This window comes from Corvus cornix, chromosome 5, assembly GCF_000738735.6.
Source record: "Corvus cornix cornix isolate S_Up_H32 chromosome 5, ASM73873v5, whole genome shotgun sequence".
Lineage (NCBI taxonomy): Eukaryota > Metazoa > Chordata > Aves > Passeriformes > Corvidae > Corvus > Corvus cornix.
The window spans coordinates 24418424-24433414 of NC_046335.1; the positions used below are offsets into that span (position 1 = coordinate 24418424).

Consider the following 14991-nt stretch of genomic DNA (forward strand, 5'->3'; position numbering starts at 1 on the left):
TTAATTTAAAACAATGGTGGTATAAATTGCTAGCATTATTACAATACTACAGCTTAAAGTCAAATATTTAAATTTTCATTTGTTGAGGATTTATAAATCATTAATTTATTTTTTCATCTGCAGTATCTACTTAACATTACCTGTGATTTTTGCTGACATGCCTAAAGTGTCACCTAAAGTGGCTTTGCTAGTGGTGACACTTGAGCCATTACTATCTAAAACAATTATCTTTATTAATTTTCAAGCTGATTACTTGGAAAATATTACTCCTTAAACAGTCAGCTTAAAATAAATTAAATCAAAATGTGTATTAAAATGCCTGACAATGATATTCTTCTGACATTCATAGTTTTATGGTCCAAGTATGCCTGAAAGTCCACTTCAACAAAGAATCAAAAACTGAAAAAATGAAAATAAAAATATCAAGAGATTCTTCTCTTTTGCTGAAAGCTTTCCTCTTACAAGCTGCTCACTTTTCAAATGCCCTGTGCAAAGAAGAAAGAACATAAACTTTTGGAAGGGTTATTGGATGTTTCCCAGTAGCTGTGCTGGGAATATAAAAGGAAAAAAGTAGACTGAGAAAGTAAAATACCCCCATTAATACATTAAAATTTTTTGCAATACATACTTGACAGACACACAAAATATTTTAAGCACCAGGCAGATGGAGCTTTCAAGGTTAAAGTAGTAAAGAATGCAAAGACAATGACTGAAAAAAAGTGTGAAAATTACAGTGTATGTAGAGGAGGCACTTTTATCAGAAAACTTCTCAGTAGAACATAAATTCAATTAACATTATTGGTATCATTAAAGACCACAACCTGACTTTAAATCTAATAGAAATTAGCTAGATGTGGGCCAACTTTGGTTACTTACATTAAAAAGCAAAATTTTCAATATTAGAAGAGTCAGATGAAATTTCTTGCCTGGCATAAATCCATAAGGAACTTCATCCAGCCTAAGATCTTTTCTCAGGAGATACACTCCCTACTTGGATTGTTCCTCCCTACAACTTATTCCTATTGAGTTAAAATTCTGTTAAAAAAATGGTGGGTAAAAAACCAAACTCAAGCCAAAAAAACCAACAGAAAAACTCTTCCATGAGATGAGAAAAGCAAGGATTCTTCTTTCATTTTCTTTACTCTTTATGGTGAAGAGAATGAAGACAATTACTGTTCTGTCAAAATAGGAAATTGCAGGCAATGAGTGATCTGAGTAGAAAAAAGAACCCAGATTCTTTCAAGTCCCGTAGTAGATGGGTAAGACTTTGAGAGTGAAGGACCACATGCTGATTTTTATCTCCTGAATGTAAAGCAACAAAGGGAGGAATTGCTTGCACTGTTGCATGTGGTACTGTTGCCTTCCTTTAATGAATATTTTTGCTACTTATAACCCTTTATAAATCCTTCAGTCCCAGTTAACCGTCATCCAATGCATTTTACCAATACAGCATACCCCAAAACTAAGCCCTTAATAGATTTTCAGATTGGTCAACTCACTGAAAACTGTTTTGTTTTAGAAAGAAGACAGATAGTAAAGAAGCGCAAACAATACAAACACAACTTTTCTCGTGAAAAACAGTGATGCCATTTTAATGGGCACTACTACCATGAAAAAAAGTTGATCACTAATCAGACATTTACTACAGGGGCACTCCTCTGAGATTCTCAACAGAGAAAAGTATATGAAATAATTTTCTTCCCCAAAAGTAAAACAAAAAACCCAAAAACCCCCCAAAAACCAAAAAGAAAAAAAAAGAAAAAAAGAAATTTGCTACTGAGTGATTATATACTTGTATGGACTTACTTGAGATAAAGCAGCATCCCGTTGTTCTATTACTGCATTCATTTCCTCAGCTATTATTTTCTTTTTACGTTCTTTGGTCCTGTGTATTCGGTTCAGAATTATAGCTCCATTCTTCAGTATATCTATCCCTGTGTCTGCATTGTTTATTCTGTTCAGTAATTCCTGTAATGTCTACCAACAGCATTATATGTTAGTCAGACATGAAGTTTTAATATATTTTATTTAATATAGGGTTTTAATTAATAGGCACATGTGAATTGTAAATTGACTGAGTGAAGTTATTGAATTTTCATATTGCAGCAAAGATGTACATTATTAGTGTGTCAATTCTTCTTTTTCCCACATCTTAGTTCTTGAAACCCACTCAATTGAACTTAAGCCTCTAAGATATAAGACTGACATCAAGAAATCTCCTCAGAGAATGGCTTACCATGTCATTTTCTTCAGGGTTAATATTTTCTAGCCTAGAAAAAAGGGACACAGAAAGCCTGATCAGTAGCATTTCCTTAGTGCAGCAAAATGAGTTCGCTTTTTAAATCTTTAGAACCTCAAGTAATTTCATTCTACTAGTCTTTAGAGTCAACCATGACACTGAACATATTAAAGTGCCACCTGCTCGACTCCATCTTTCAATAATGCTCCATATCTTCAGCACTGACTTCAGACTGTTAAGTTATTAATGTTTACTGCTATATATGACTACAAGGATCAATTGTTCATATGTGCTTAGATGAAAAAAGTTCCCCAGTGATAGAAATGACTGATGCTTTTATTTTATTTATTTCTGGGCTTACAACTTTTACCTGATGTATTTTTTTTTGTTTTTACTGTACCCCAAATGAAACAGAACATGACTTTAGTTGATAGGGGTTTTTTTCATTTTTAAGTAATTATTTTCCCACCTCTTTCATCCAAAATGAGGGAAAAATCCCAAAGCAGTTGAAGTTACTTTAAAAATATTTTGATTTTATATCTTGCATAAAATAGGAAGCTAAGCCAATTCTCTGCAAGGCCCTTATTTAATTCCGGAACAAACCCGCCTGCACTTTCCTCCCTTTCTATTTCAACAGAACATATATTGACCTGTCAAATACAAAGATGATACGAGGAATTTAGTCATACAGCATTGAACACTGGCTGTGCAAAAGCAGTAAGTGATAGCACAAAAATCTAATAAATGGGATAGTACACATTTTATTTTACCTAAGGTTAGTTAAATGGACAGAGATCTCTTTTCTGGAAAAATGAACATATTAAAGTTACCTTACCACTCCATTGCTACTTACTTAATGGTGACTTCTACTAAAAGTAGCCTATGATATTTTAAGACAGATACAGTACCATTAAACATCTCCTAAACAGGCACACTCCTAAACAGTGCTGTGACAGGTGCTGCTCCAAAGCCATTATTTTAGCTAGCAAACATCATAGAACACTTGACAGTACACTACCACATTTTCCATTAGTTTAGCAGATAACAGTACATAAGACATATTAAATCAACCAGCATAGAAATAAACTTTTAAACAAAAAAGAAATATTTCAGAATACACTCTCAGTGTGTAACAGCTGGTATATTTATATGGCATTCACAAACAATAACCACTCCAACATATTCAGTCAGAACCAGAACTAAACAAAATAAAGTAAAAGCTAACCTTTGCTGGGTTTGACTTGTATTCATAAAGTAACACAAATAATAAAATAACAAACATAATAATATTAATTATTATATTATTATAATAAATTATCAGAACTGGATCCTTCTAGAGTTCCTGCTTTAGGCTTTTACATTGTTCTGAGTGCCCCTTCATGTGGGACTCAAAAATGGATCTCCAGCTAGTTTGTATTCACAATGAAAAGAACGGTATTTGTCAAAGTAAATTGGCAGGACTGACCCAGCTTCTCCAGAGGACCTCTACACTGCTAAAAGTGCGGGTCAACAAAATCACCCAGCCAACCAACAGGCTGGGTAAGCAAGACACCTTAGGGAGAAATGGGAGTGGGAAAAAGAACATGAACTTCTGCCATAGGCATACCTTCAGCATATTACTGCCACAAAGGATCTGTCTACAGGCATACAGACACCTCCTTAGGCGACAGTATTTTTTAAAAAGTAGCATCCGGAACTGTGTATTTGCCCTGCTAAGTCTCCCTGTGCTGTGCATAGACAATGAATGAAAAACTCATGATTTTAAACAGCAGTAACCAAGGATTCCTCCTCCCCCATTTCTAAACACATTCTGATAACATAACCCCTAGGGCCAACAGGGCTGAAAGAATTTTGGTTGTTACAGTTAAATAATGACAATAGAACTGCTCCAACTGCTAATTTAAAGAAAGCATTAAAGCATTTGATAAAGGTTGGCAGGCTGTTCAGTATTGCCCTCTTGTAAAGTACTCTGATTGGAATAAGTCCAAAGCAGATGGAAAGAGTGACCTCTGCTCTAAAACTTGATGAGTGTGGCACAAATAGGCAATGTTCTTTATAAAAACCCCAAACCTCTATGTGCTCCACATCTGAGACAGAGAACTTGACCTGTGGAACAACCACCATAAGGAAGGAAGAAAATATCAAGGGTGGTGGTTAGAAAAGAAAGTTGGTGTTCTCCACAGGGAAATCTCCTATGCCAGTTCTGAGACTGTGAATGGCATCAGGGTGTCAGACCTCCATATAAAGCATCGGAAAGAACACCCAAGTGGATGACAGCCAATACAATTGCTCTTCTCTAAATGATAGCAATAAAGTGTAATAGCTTGGCTCCAAACTATCAGTCAAGGGAGTTACTGACTCTCCTGGGAACAAGTACTATTTCGGCATTCCCAGTGTATCCAGTGCTTTCTGCAATTACATCTTTTTGAGGAAGGTACTACACATGTTCTCTGAGAAACAGTTTCTTCTCTTTTCTCATATTTCTGCTTAGAACTAAGTCAGTTTTCCAGAACATGAGTGAAGCAGACAGAAGTGGTTGAAGGGAAAACAAGTGAACGTGTTCTGAGCGATTCATGCATTTCAAGAACTGCCACCCATATGTCTATGGATTCCACTGCAGAAAAAGCAGCAATATGCCAGAACCCCAAAAGTCATTAACTAGGTTTGTTGACCAGAATAATTAATTTTCTGCAGTACTTGAGTGCTTTAAGATCAAAGATCTTGAGTTTATGCTAACTATTTATATAAAGGATCATGTGATGTTTAGAGCCATACAAAACTTTCTTTACTCCTGGAACATATAAGATTGGAAGACTGGCAGAAGAAATTGGAGACTCAAGTAAGGCTCACAGTTATGATGTCTCTTATGGGAATTTAAAGTACATCTATGATTTTCTCAGAGATTGCTGTTTAAGGCAAGATTTCAGATGCATATGCACATATAATGGGCTCCATAGAGATATTTAACAAATCATGCACTAATTCTTGTGGGTATGCAATCTCCTAATCTTGCTGCTGAGTATACTTGTGACAAATAGTGAGGCTGTGACAAACTCTAGTAATCTGTAAATTCTACAAAATAATGGTGGACATACTACGTGCAGATTATTGAAATTAATTTAGGTAATATTCTCTGACCCTAACTATAAAAAAAACCCAAAAGAAGATGACTGGTTTTCTGCCCTAAAGAGAAGTGTTCTTAGTAGAATCAATTATTTAAAACATAATTGCCTGCCATTTAGTTAACTAAAAACTGCACCTATTCAGTCTCCTCCCATGAAAAGCTTGTTTGCTTTGTACTTCTCATGGGAGAAAAGTAAGAGAAATTTCTCAGGCACTCTAGCCTTTATGGAGCTACCCTTTGGGGGACTAACAAAGATGATAAACCAAAATGATCACAACTCAGATGGACAAGGATTGTATGGAGAGGCAAATTGTAGCTACAAAGCTGCCTATATCCCAAAGGGAGAAAGAAACCACTCTTGATAATTTTCTCCTGACTTAGTTCTGTTTAACATAAGACTGCCTGTTTCTGTTGGTATACATAAAAATCTATGAACTATTAATTGTACCCTTATTACCTTACAAACTGCTCCTACACTAAAGATAAGAAAAAAACCCCATATATTTTTACTATGTCACCCATATCATTAGTAGAAATTTTGCTGAAAGAAATGTCTAGTAGGCTTAAAGGCTTGATTGATTTCCTATATGTTGCAACTTTTGACTGACGTTCTGGTACTCTGTGTCAAAAGATCCCTATAAAATGTCACATTCATCTTATTTCTCCCTCAATAAATCAATACCAAAGCTTTTGATTATATTTTTAATTTTTGTGATCAAAATTATTCACCTTCTCTCAGTCTCCAGAGAAAAATACGGTTTTACAGGATGGCTAACAAATTAACCAATAACACAGTAAGACTAGCCCTAGTCTATTTTATTGCACAGATAATAATGTGCTAAGTTTTCCTATTACCACTGTTGAGCAGTTTATGACTGTCACAGACTGACACAACAGCCTTTTTACATGGGGCAGGAAATGTATACTTACTCTTTCAGAGACTCTTCTAAACGCTGGACTCGTAGAAATGCTTCATCTCTCTCTTCATTGGCTAACCTAAGCCTTGCCATGACAGCCTCATCACGTTCCCGTTGAGCAGAATAAACTTCTTCCACCAGGGCTGCAAAAGTGTGTTCAACAAATAAGTTTGACGAGGAAAAGCACTATTAGATGCACTTACATTGGCCTTTGCCACCACCTCCTAAAATCAACACTTCTCCAATGACCTTGGATTATTCTGCGTAAGGTCTATATTACTTCTTAAACACAACACTAAATTGCTGTTAATTGCTAAAATCAAGACTTTAAGGTATTAAATAAAGCTATGTGTTTTCAAATTCACCCCTCTAAAATCTAACAGGAAGAAAGTGATTTGCTGGGCATTCTGAATACTTGCTTAACAGTAAAGTAATTCTTAAAGCTCCGAATCATGTAAGACAGTAGCAAGTTTCTTCTAGGACACAGAGTTAAAAGTAATCATGCATTAAAACTCCTACTGCTTCCTATCAGGGTAGCACAGTGATATTAAAAATTCTAATATTTTTATAGTCTGTCTCTGGTATCACAAGAGTGGCACAGCTGGCATCTCTCCTTCTCTGCCAAGCCTTTACTTTATTGTGTAATATACTGTTATATTATCTGTTACAGCATACATGGACCTTGGAGCATTAGGTACCAATAAACTAAGATTTACTGTCTATCCTTGGGAGCAAACTAACACCTTCAAGTCATTCCTCATCCTGAGCTTACATTTTCTCCCTGCCTCTCCCCTGTCAATACGTCTAACACCATTTCTGGCACACTGCCAGAATCCTTACTTCGGCCCTGCCTCCACTAAAATCTTTATTCATACTTTCATCATTTCCCTCTGCAATACGGCAAATCTCTCCTCACAGTCATCATAAAACCATGATTTCAAAATGTCTAGGGACTTTCAGGATGCTGTAAGACCACTGTCACTCCAAGACAGAAGACTATATCCTCTCACTGGCACCTCAAAAATCTCAACTGAGATCTGTAGGTTCCTGAATTCTCCTTGTCCTTTCTAGTCTGTCAAACTGGGGTACAGCTACAGTCTCCTAACATCACACTACAGTATTTTTCAAATTTTGGTATTTATTTCTCAAGAACTTTCTGTATTAAGCCATTGTTGATGGGCTTCCTTACTCCCTTCAGAACTCTCTGCTCCTCTCTGAACCACTGCTTAAGTCATTAAGATGTCAAAGAAAGGTTTCCTCCCTCTTTACTTCCTCCCTTTTACTAAAAGCCTAGAGCTTTTATCCCTCCATTCTCACCTAAATTGACATCAACTTTTTTGCCTTTATTTGTTATTTTACTCTTATTTCACCTCTGTACATTATTGCAAAACAACTTCATAGTGAAATATATAATGAAACATTATATTGTTCTTCACAGAATGAAACAATAGAAACACAGCAGCACACTTTTGTAGCAGCTATATTGCTGGCACAAAATACATTTTATCAGTACCAAGAAAAAAGGAATCCTCTTGCCCTCAAGCTGGGGAGAAGACTGTCACTGAGGAGTAAGGAAGCATTTTTTGCAGGGCTAGCAGAAGGTTGCAGGCTAACAGCAGATTACACAAAATCAGATAGGGAAAGGCTAAACGTAATTTCTGAAAGTGCAGTCCCTCCCCTTACAAAAAGTCTGCAGAGGAGCTACAAGCCTAGTCATCAGGCCAGAGTTGTAACAAATTGTGTCCCAACAACAACCACAAAAATTCAGCATCAGAAGCACAGATTTTGAAATGTATGCCAAAATTAACAATGATTAAATTCTCCTTTATCCAGAAGAATAGTGTCTTTTTTTCCTTAAAGATCTATTTCCCCTGCTTGCAACAAGAAAGTCTGCTTGATAGGGAGTTAAAAAACTAAGACAGGAGTAAGGCAGCTGTTACACTGGATTTGCACTGGCTGGTATCCAGCAATAAGTTTGCAGCACTTGCAGAGAATGCATCTGATATCTGCAAGGTAGGTGGCTCAGCAAGAAAAAGAAAAAACCATATGAGATAACCTAGGCTGCGCATTTCAGCGCACCAGACTTCCACTTGGATTGCTGAGATCTGTGATGGCAGGGAAACCAGTGCCAGAGCACTGACTACCTGGGTAAACTACAGTGCAACTGCTATGTCCTGACTGGATCTGGGATACACAAGTAGTTTGATTCGGTATGGTAATTACCTATCAGTACCTTTATATATTTATTTGCTATAGTTTTTCCAGTAAATTATGTCAGTTTATCTAGCATCATGACAGACACATGTCACAGAGAACCCTTTCCATAAAGCTGCAAGTGGAAACACTATGCAATTTTCATAACGAAAACAAATCCTGGAATGAATAGAAAGTTGTCTAAAATAACTGAAGATTTGGCACTTATTACTATTCTGAGGTTAATTATTTTCCAGTTTAGTTAACTTCTTTCTGGCCTCTTAAAGTGCACCCCTTCTATCAGACCTTAGAACATCTTAATCTCAGCACGAAAACCCACAATTTGTTGACTCCTGCAATGGATCTTGAATGTACATGTACACTTAGAGTGACTGTCTTTTGACATATCTAATTCCCTTTCTTTGTAAGTACAACCAGTGGTAATAATGACTATACAGGCTTTTAAAAAACAGATTATTGCTTATTTGTCATTAGACCAAAGTGATGTACATTTAACAGTATGAAAACATTCAGAAAAAGATAGTTTTCAAGTTACTTAAGCATCCTGCTTATCTGAAATCTTACCACCCCTGATAGCAGCTCAGAAGCTGATTGCCTTGAACAGTGAACCTTTCCCTCACCCAGAAGTCTATTACAAAACACTGTTTTGACTATCAGCTATGAAAAGTGACTTAAATTGAGCAACTCTTGTTGTTTTCATATCCGTCCTCTAAATTAAAGCATTGGTGTAAATATCCCAATGACCAGATCCACCAACTGCATTAAAAAAATATTTATAGTCATTCTATATCAATTACAAGTGTCTGGCTTTTGGTTCTGTTTCTTAAAGGTAATATTGCAAGCCAATTGTTTAACATTAAAACAGATTAGGGGAAATGTAGAAAATCATGTAAGATGCTTGCACAGTAGTCAAAGTTTTAAAAAAAAAAGATACTTAGATACATGGCATTTTAATACAACATAGCAATACTGACACTTCCAAAAGAAATTACTTATTTAAAAAATACTTAAAGACCTCCTCTAACTCATTTTAATGGTCTACAGAAGACTAACTCACCTGATTTCTTTACCAGCCAAGCCTGAATTTAGGTTTGATGTTTTTGTTACCCAATGCCTGTACATTTCTGACTCTAATTTAATATTTTATTAATTCCTTTTTCCTACTATAGGGAGTATTATAAGAGTCACATGACTGCAGGTAGTCTGAGCATTCACCATTCACACTGAGCTATGGATGAGTCACAAGTAGAAGTTCAGGACCGTAAGGACCACAGCATTCTTGAAATAAGTGAAATGCATACACATTTGGGTCTCAATGCAGCAGCTAAGCAAAACATTTTGTGCCATATCTAGGAAAACGCGTGCTGTAAAAGCTGTCCAGGTAGAGTCTATGAAAGAGTGACATGAAATTCTTTCATATTAGAAAGAGTAAAAATTATCCAGATTATCATCCCTATGCTTCTTAAAAATGCAAGGTGAAGATGGATTGAGAGTAACACCAAGTCATGCTTCTAAGTTCCATTCAAGGTATGCCATATCCAGCAAAATACTGACTCCATACTGCCACACTGACTTGGCACCTGATCCAAAGGAAAAACAGATCCAGCTACTTTGTCACCAACTGCTCTCGTCGACATTACAAGGTTTTCCTTGGGGACTTTCTAGTGGCATACTAACCAACCAACCCTACCCTTTCTGTCTTGAGGCCTGACCAAGAAGAAACACAAATTCTTATAGAACTCGTATTTCAAGCAAGAAAATGACACACAAAAATGAAGTATGAGTAGTCTAGTATTAAGCTAAAATTAATTGTGCAATTTACTAATTCATATATATATATATAATGGCATTGAAGAGTCAAAATATTTAAATCCCAGAGAACTGAATTAAGAAAAAAGGATTATTTTCCCAAGCTTGCAAATACTGTAGTATATAACAGTACAGCATTACTATTTAGTTGTATAAACTTTATTTGTTTTGGAAGAATTTATTAACATCTTTCTCCTTGTAACTAAAACCCCTGCATAGTCTAAAAGAGCTCTTTATTTTAAAAGAATCATTATGCTAAACTCATCAATTCTAAAACATTTTTAGTTTTTAGTAAAGAAAACAATTGTAAACAGAGAGCTTTTGTAAGGTAGATAGCTATTACAAAGTTCACTTAGAAAATCAATATAGCATTTTAGCTGGAATTTGCTCATTAAACACCCACAGCTCTAATGCAAATTATGATGGAATGAATAAAGCAAATACATATGCTTCTTTCTTTTTATTAAATGTAAAATCTACTGTTAATTGCATCTGGTATGTCATATAAACTTTTCTCCTTAACCATTAAATGGAAGCTTTTACAAAAGTCATTAGAGATTCTCTTTCTTTGACTTGTATAAATTTCAATATTTGTTCAGTAAAGGTTCACAGCAGTTAAATTACATTAACAAATATTATTAGCTACTATGTAAGCCAACTAAGTAAAATACTTATATTGCAGGTAAAACAAATCAATGGATGTTTACAATAATATTTGGATATGTCCATTTTTAAACAAGCTTATCAAATATCATGTAATTCTTAGTCAAATGAGAGAGACTCAAAGTAGATTTTTTTATCCCAAATACTCAAATTTGTTTAGTAAGCTAATTGTTTTCTAATATGGGCAAAAGTAAATATGAAGAAGATGAACCATACCAAGTATGAGTTTACTGAGTCAAAGCAGTGTACATATTTTCTTAGTTGAACCTGATTCTTTTGGCAAACTTATCTCCTATACTTTTTAAACCACCTTTAAAACATGAGAAGGTGTGCTGGAAATCATTCTAGTTTAGACAGCGGTTCATGATTTTCCAAACATGGAACTTTGGGGGGAGCAGGGAAAGCACGACTGCCAGGATAAAAGTCTGTTTGCTTATTTCCTAGAGGTCATCTGCGTAAATAAAATAAACAGAGTAAGAGAAGAAAAAGAGAAAAATTTTGTGACTTAAAACATTTATGGCAGCAGAAATCACGTCACATTACTAATTAAAAAAAAGTAAAATTGGAATACAGGCCAGATCTTAAAATATGAGATCACTATCCACACTACTACTGTATTTAAGAAGATACAGTAATATTATAACACTACAACAATTGGTTTTCAAGATAGGCCAGTTTTACAGAAATAATAACAGTATTTTGGACTTTGCAAGGTGTTTGTCATCAAACGTGACAAAATACTGCTCTTGGCATTGGACTGTGTAAAAAAAAAGTGATCCAAGAAACAGTGCAATTAAAACTTTATTAATAGTTTTTGCAACAAGCACTAGTTATAGTGATCATTTAATTCAAAGGAAAAGACATGGTGAGAAAGCTTTTTTGTTAATAACAATGTATTGCTGCAGAGGGTCAGGGTTTTGCAGTTTAAGATTTAGTATTCAAGATCACTGTTCGCTGAACAATGAGTGACTTAGGATTTTCTTTGGCATTGATTCTGATACATTCAAAGTAATTTTACTAGTTACTTGTGCCATTACAACAGCAAGAAATACAAATGAGATTATACGCTTTTACAAAAAAGGCTCTGAGCATTTTAAATATTCAAAAATTGATTGAAATAATAATAATGACAAAAAAAATTTCAGTGCATGATTTGACTGCTGTTTCATGAAGGTATACAGACCTAAGATAGGAGTGAATGTTGAAATCATGGGAAAAATGAAACAAAGAATATTTTCTGTTTTCTGTCCTTTGGATATGTATATTCTGATGGAAAAGTAGAAGCAGGAAAGAACTTGCTTGGCCCAGTCATTCTTGGAATTCAAGATTCTCATAATGAGCTGCTTGTTTATTCTGCTCAGTTGCTTCTATGAAAAAACTGTCAGATGAAATTTATCCTGCAAGAGAGGTTTAACTGAAACTTTTCAGGGATTTTTGTTTTGCTTTCACTTCGTACTTCTGGGTAGCAGCTATGTGAATGTGAGGAATTAGAGAAGTATACTGGGAAAAGAGGTGCAATGACTACCTGCCTTTTCATTTTCATCAGTCCTCCCATTCCTGGGAGGAATTGCTGGGTCTCCATCTGTCTGATCAGAAGAGAACTTGGAAACTATCTTTGCCATTTCCAGATGGGCAACTATTATTAAATTTTATTTAACCATATGGATATATGCTTGTTCTCCTTACAGAAATACAAACATGTACGTATTTGTTATCTACTCAAAACAGAAATCAAAATCCTCTGAGATTTCCTTCTACTAAATTTAATGACTGTGCTCACAACTCTTAAATAAGTCAATCTTATCATAGCCAAATTAAAAAAAAAAATCCCTGCATTGCTACAAAAGCCTTTAAAATGTGTCATTAATTGGTCTCTGCTTATACATGTTACAAAATGCAGATAATCCCTAGAAATGTTCAAATTCTAAAGCCCTTACAAAGTTCTTATTCAGGTTAATGGCAAACTATCAGGAGCTCCAGGGCTGACTGTCAACTTAAAAATAGTGCTGACATGTTCTATTACAAAATAGACAACTTAAGTTCCCAGCTCTTTTTTGAAAGTCACCATTCATTTACTTTCAGTTATGACGTATAACTGAAAAATAAAAGTAAAATAGTGATAAGAAGATCATAGGAAAACTATTTAAGAGTTTTCACCAGTCTGTACCAGGAGTTATAGACTAAAAGTAATTTACACCTAAATATGACTTTATAGATAAAGCAGTCTGGACAAACACTGATAGAACACACTGACTTCTTTATTGCTTTGTGTTTGTTGTATGTATTTAGTGCATAGCATTCATCTGCTTCTACATTTCCAATGCTATAAACAGAGTGTTCTTAATAAAAGGCTAAAGTTGCTTAGTGGCAGCTCTGCACAGGGTTTTCTTTGTGTACTCAGATCGCAATTCAATTAAAAAAAAAATAAAGTGGGAAAGAATAGGAGAGAGTATTATACACAGACCCCAAGGCAGTTCTTGTGAAAGCCAATCCCTGTAAAATACTTAAGCCTCTGCTTCTAATACACTAAACACAGCTGACTTCAAAATTCAAACCATAATGCTGTTAAACTTTTTTTTTCAGTGAATAATTACTGATGCCTGAATATTTACTTTTAGGGGGAAAATATAAACATTGCATTAAAGCTTGCAAGTTATAATTTGTTGTGTTAAAGTTCTGTAATGCCTCAAGAAGTAGATTATTTGCAGACCTTTTTATTCTTGAATAAAACCCAATTCTTTATGCTCATCTAGCACTTGTGTGGAAGAAAGAAGGGCCAGACTAGTCATAAAAAATGCAGAAGAAACCGGCCTGCTCTTTACATAAAATCTCCACCAACCAATAGCTTAGTAATTGACATTTTAATCTATGCCAACTCGTCATATATTGTACTTCAAAGAGCTGTACACAACTTTTTGACAATCAACAATTCTGACAATCTGAAGGTAAAATCACATTGTTTCAAATTAAGCTGTTAAAAATTAAGCCAAGAATTTCTCAGTCACGGTGCCCCACCTTGGGGTTTTTCCTGTTTTTCAGATGGATTGTCTATCTTCCCATACAGAGGATTCAAATCCTACAGCTATTTTCGAAATTGTGTTATTTATCAGGAAATATTTTGAAAATATATTCAGGAAATAGTACTTCATAATGAAGCATTTAGTAGGACAAACCCCCTAAGAACTGTATAGACTAAATATATAAATAAATTATGCACAGAAAACTGGTTTAGGGAAGTATATGCATTACCTCCTCAAACTGTAAAATATCATTCATATTTAAGTTTATAAACACGAGAGTTGGGAACTTCTGAGTTCTTTTGGCTAAAGCCCAATATTGGCCTTATTTCAGTTTAATTGGAAGAGGATCTTGAATTCATCTTCTCCATGAGATATCAGGAACCTGGATTTCTGTTTGTACCAAAGGTTAATAAGAAATGTGTCTGCAAAAGTCAAACAGCATTAAATACCAAAAACTGATTATTATTCTGCAGGAGTTGTTCTGTCATTCATAATCTCTCCATGCTCCAACCTTCCACAGCTAATCTTTAATGGATGACATGCAGGAAAGAAAAATAACATCTAAAAAGGGACTCTAAAGTGAGCTTTTAAGAAATGGAAAATACTTTTCTTCTGTGCTGAAAGTTATTGCCACCCAAAGTTTATTACTAGCAAGATTACTTATTTCCTCTTACTTTATGGATATTAAATCAAATTAAGCTAATAGCCACTTGGATATTTGTTTCACTTTTGCTATTAAATCTATTGCATATGCATACTCAGTAATTATTTTTCAAGTTAATTTAGAAAACTTCAAATAATGTTCATGAATATTTCCACACCATATTCAAGAATTCCAAAATACCGCAAATGTATATTCACAACATTTTCATAAAAACAGACCTGAAATAGAGACTTCATTGTAGGTATACTGCCATAGTTTCCAGGAGACTTAAAGTTGTATAATGTATACCACCATATTAGAAGTACTGCTTTCCTTTTTCCACACTGTTATTTCCTATCATT

The 14991-nt window shown here is 34.8% G+C and overlaps 1 protein-coding gene across 5 annotated transcripts in view; it reads right to left on the reverse strand.

Annotated features, from left to right (window-relative positions):
- The window catches only part of MIPOL1 (mirror-image polydactyly 1), a 189868-nt gene that overhangs the window by 118095 nt on the left and 56782 nt on the right, over nucleotides 1-14991 (reverse strand). For all 5 annotated transcript variants that reach the window (XM_039552714.1, XM_039552713.1, XM_039552716.1 and 2 more), the window contains 3 exons: nucleotides 6294-6423; nucleotides 2237-2270; nucleotides 1807-1977 (listed from right to left, as the gene is read on the reverse strand). In XM_039552714.1, coding sequence (XP_039408648.1) covers nucleotides 1807-1977; nucleotides 2237-2270; nucleotides 6294-6423 — 335 coding nt within the window. The remainder of the gene's footprint in view (nucleotides 1-1806; nucleotides 1978-2236; nucleotides 2271-6293; nucleotides 6424-14991) is intronic.